Source organism: Sceloporus undulatus, unplaced genomic scaffold (assembly GCF_019175285.1).
Source record: "Sceloporus undulatus isolate JIND9_A2432 ecotype Alabama unplaced genomic scaffold, SceUnd_v1.1 scaffold_3120, whole genome shotgun sequence".
NCBI lineage: Eukaryota > Metazoa > Chordata > Lepidosauria > Squamata > Phrynosomatidae > Sceloporus > Sceloporus undulatus.
This window is the reverse complement of record NW_024806040.1, coordinates 1-4,212: the sequence shown is the minus strand read 5'-3', so window position 1 is coordinate 4,212 and position 4,212 is coordinate 1. Positions and strand designations below refer to the sequence as shown.

Here is a 4,212-nt window from a genome sequence, read left to right as displayed (position 1 = left end):
GTGGTATCCTGAGATGGGAACAGTTTGCTAAGAAAAAACTACCAAACAATCAAACTGGTCAAACTATAACATAACCAACATCAAGGTACTATCTAATACTATGCAACATTTCCATAAAACAGATTTAAGTAGAAAAAAACTAAGATGCCAGATTGGCAAGAGTGTGAGCAGCAAACCAGGTCTTCATCTGCTCCATTTCTTCCATTAATTTTTGCACTGCAAACAGAAGAACACATAGCACAATGTAAAATCTACCAGCCACCAGACTTCTAATGATTAAAAGTTCAGATTATACAACTACAACTTACAAGAATCAGGTGCTGGCATCCTCCCCATTTTATCTTCCATATCCTGCAACCTCCGCTCCAAGACCTGTACTCTGTGTTCCAATGACATTTCTGTTGGAATAAAGAAAAATATAGCAAACTAAATGTCGATGGCATAAAGTACCTTCCAATAATAATCATTGCATAAGGATACTCACGGCTCACACCAGGAACACCCATCCTGTTCTCCAGGACTGAAATTCTTCTATCCAAATCTAAAAGAAGCAGAAAATGTTATTGTGCAGGCTTTATTTATGACATCAATAAATAAAATTATGGCTGTATTTTCATTTTAGACCAACAGAGCATGATATGTTAACAGCATAACAGTACTAGTAGATCACATTTTTATTTTAAACCACCAGGTAATGTTGAGTAGTGTAGTTTTGTCATAGCAATTTAATGAAGGGTCAAACCTGAAGGTTAGCAGAAGAAACATTTCAGTTTTCTTTCCACTGATTAATGGCCCATTAAGGTATCCCTATCTGTGGCAGCAAGCAGTTGACAATGTTAGTTGTATTCTTGCATATCTCCATGGCAATGTAAATTGGAAAGCAATTAAGCCACAAGGAAAAAAAGGTAACCTATTCACTGACCATGCAAGTTTAGAATGGAACATACACAATTGAGAAGTTCCAATAAGCAATGTTTCAGTTATTTGGCTGCTAAGGACTGCAAAGGTCGGGTGTCAGGCCATCTGACAAATTGATTGTGTTATATTGTTTCTGATTTCTAGTTCATGCAAACCATCACCACCTTTGGCAAAGCCCAACAATGCAATCCGAGGAGGTCATAATTATGTCTTCAAAATGAAAAAAAAAATAAAGGAAAGAAGGCTATGATTTGCTTTCCAACAAGACACTACACAGGCCTTTTAGCAGTATGTACAAAATAGGAATGATAATTTAAAATCAGTCATTTCTGCTTTTATTATTAATATGCATGTATGCATCAACATGTGTGTTATATCTTCGATTAAAAATCTTAAATATCATGGAAAAAAATAAATACCATTATCATTCTCAAGGTCAGGTAAGGATGACGGTACAGGGGATGGCTGATGCTCTTCAAGCTGGTCTAAATTGCAAGGAAGAACATGACAGATATTTAAAATAAAAACTTTTAATTTAGCCATTCTGCAATACTTGTCATATTTCAAAATTTAAATCACCCACTGGATTACCTTGGGCAGGTGCCATTATCTCAGCCTTACAGGAAAACAATGGCAAATGTACTCTACACATATCTTGCTAATCAAAACCTGTCATAGGTTTGCTTTCTGGCAACCATGATTCAAAATTGAAAACCTGACATTGATACGGTACATGCCATGTAAATTGGACACTCAGCCCTCACTGTGCATATATGGGGGAACACATTTTTGATGTCTTTAGTCCCTATAACATTGTTATTGTGACAGTCCTGTAAAACAAAGAAAGGATTTTACACTATAGTCTATGGTTGTAAAACAGTTTTGTGCAACAGCTTTATTTATTGTTTTTGGGATATGTGGACATCTTCTATAAGAGTTTGTGACTGAGATTTGACGATCATCTGTGTCTGTAATCTCCATAGAACTGCCAGGAAAGAACTGTTGAACAACATTGCCACATAGCTCGATATAAACAAATATAAGTTTGATGCTGTTCATGGAAGCCCTTGACTTAATATGTCATTGTACTGACTGCCAGCCCTTAGGAAAACACTTCCAGAATCTATGGCCAGCCAGTCACCAAGAAGGCACTCATTCATGTACCCACAAGTCATGCATATGGTCTTTGGTGTTATTTTGTCTACTGTATTTTATCATTGTTGCTGTTGTTGTTGTTGATGTAGCAATGGGCCTAAAAGTCATTTGTGATTGTGTCCCTATTGGGTTGGGAGAATTTTTCCAGCCCTCTTTTAAGTCAATCATACAGTTTGGCTATTTCACAATATATTTGCATGTAATGGCATAATGCCATTATATACTAGCAATATCATAATTAAAGATAAAGATATAATTGTACTACTTACCAAGATTCCCATGTTGTTCCACCTGTGGAGGTGGTGGAGTAGGATCTCTTTCTGCCTCTGAAGGAAGAATTGCATACTCAGTAATAATATGAAACAGCAATCATAACAGTTGCTGGAATGGTTTATTTATGTGTATTAATGGCATTAATATTAATTGATAAATTTAGCATAATTGTATACTAAATATATATATATATATATATATATATATATATTACTAACTATATATATGTATATATACATTTTTATATATATATTTATATAAATAATATATATAAATATAATATATTTTTATATAGATAAATAAAAGAAATAAATTTTATATATATATATATATTTTATATAAATAAATAAATAAAAAAAAATTTATATATATATAAATATATTATACATTAATTAATAAATTATATACATTCTGTAGTAAAAGTATGCCTATCAGAGTTATTGCGGTTTATATTATTACTTGTTACACTATTGTTTCCCATTATTACTCCACATAATTTTAAGAAATATATGTTAAGAATTATTTAAGAATAAATGTAGGTGAATGTATTTTACAGAATTAAAAAAACATAACAGATCTTTAACAGCAATATGCAAAAGGAAAGTAAAGTAACTATTCTAGATGTAATAATTATATAATTAATAATTTATAAGTAATAAATAGGTAAACATAATAATAAATAAATAAGTAAACTAAACATTTATTTGAAGAAAAAATTAACCCACCCAAATCTGACTCAGCGTTTCTTTCTTGAGCTATCCTGGGTGGAGGTGGAGATGCATTTCTCCCTGAATTGTAAGAAAGATTCATACAGTAAATAAAGTATGGACTGATTTTTATTGATTTAAATCTACTGTTTGGACTTATTCCTATGACTGGCTCTGTGTCTAAAAAGTTTAATTGGGTATTTAGTCATATATTTAGTTGTATAATCAATGTATATATATAAATATGTTATACATTAATTAAGGATTACCTCATTACAGAAATATGTGCAATATATAATTTTTAATTTACAAACAATATTCTAATTAGAAAGCGTGTAAGAATTTTTCTTCTTTTTCCCTATCCATAACTAAATTGAAGTTTTATCTTGTAGGTTATATTGATTATATCTTAATATACATTATATTATAGTATTAGAATTATGTTTAATAAGTGATTTCTAATGTAATAAATTCATGTTTAAAATAAAAAAAAAAAACAGTACCTGCAGGAAATCTCTCCCTTGGGTGAGGTCTTCCCGCGATATCCCACAATTCACTCATAAGAGTGAACTGAGGGAACTTTTGCTTCTCCGTTTGAGGAGGATGAGGCCCAAATCTATCGATAAGGGCATAAAATGCCCCTTTTAAATACTTAAATTTCCGACGGGCCATGTGCACGTCGCGAACATATCCACCACGTGTCCTGAGCCCAGCAGCCACTCTACGGAAAATATGAATATTTTTCCGCGGAGTGGACTGCATGAGCTGAGGAACCACTCCAGGATTATCCTTGAGGATGGATAGCATCATTTCCACCTCCTTGGACCGCCAGTACATAAACCTCCTAACTCCTTCCGCCGCCATCTTCAAAACCCACAAGTCAAGATCCAGGAAACTGCCCCTTATATACCCCCCAGGGAAAACAGCAGGAGGTGAGGCTAAATGTGTCATGTGTAAAAGTTTTGCTAGTCTAGCTGGGATTTGTAGTTTGGGTTTTGTCTGTTGCTGTAGTCTTTTTTAACCAAACCATAAGTACTGTAACGGCACATAGTTACACAGTCCTTGGATCATAGCTTTGTCTGTTGCTACAATAGTTATTCTATAGCCCTTTTCAACCAAATACTAAGTACTCAAACTGCAAAAAATGGGATGCAGCTAA

General features: G+C 33.2%; 1 protein-coding gene across 1 annotated transcript; it reads right to left on the bottom strand.

Moving 5' to 3' along the window:
• Positions 1-104: 104 nt before the first annotated feature.
• LOC121918023 lies at positions 105-3,917 on the bottom strand. Its single transcript, XM_042444140.1, has 7 exons — positions 3,557-3,917; positions 3,072-3,134; positions 2,343-2,399; positions 1,338-1,403; positions 485-541; positions 309-398; positions 105-216 (listed from the first exon to the last, which is right to left on the bottom strand). Exons 1-7 carry the CDS (start codon positions 3,915-3,917, stop codon positions 140-142), a joined length of 771 nt encoding a protein of 256 aa, XP_042300074.1. The 3' UTR covers positions 105-139.
• Between the last annotated feature and the right edge of the window lie 295 nt (positions 3,918-4,212).

Coding starts and splice junctions, on each gene's coding strand:
- LOC121918023 (XM_042444140.1), bottom strand. CDS start 3,917: ATGGCGGCGGAAGGAGTTAGGAGGTTTATGTACTGGCGGTCCAAGGAG. Junction 3,135..3,556: donor AAGGGAGAGATTTCCTGCAG/GTACTGTTTTTT, acceptor CTTACAATTCAG/GGAGAAATGCATCTCCACCT. Junction 399..484: donor GGGTGTTCCTGGTGTGAGCC/GTGAGTATCCTT, acceptor TTATTCCAACAG/AAATGTCATTGGAACACAGA.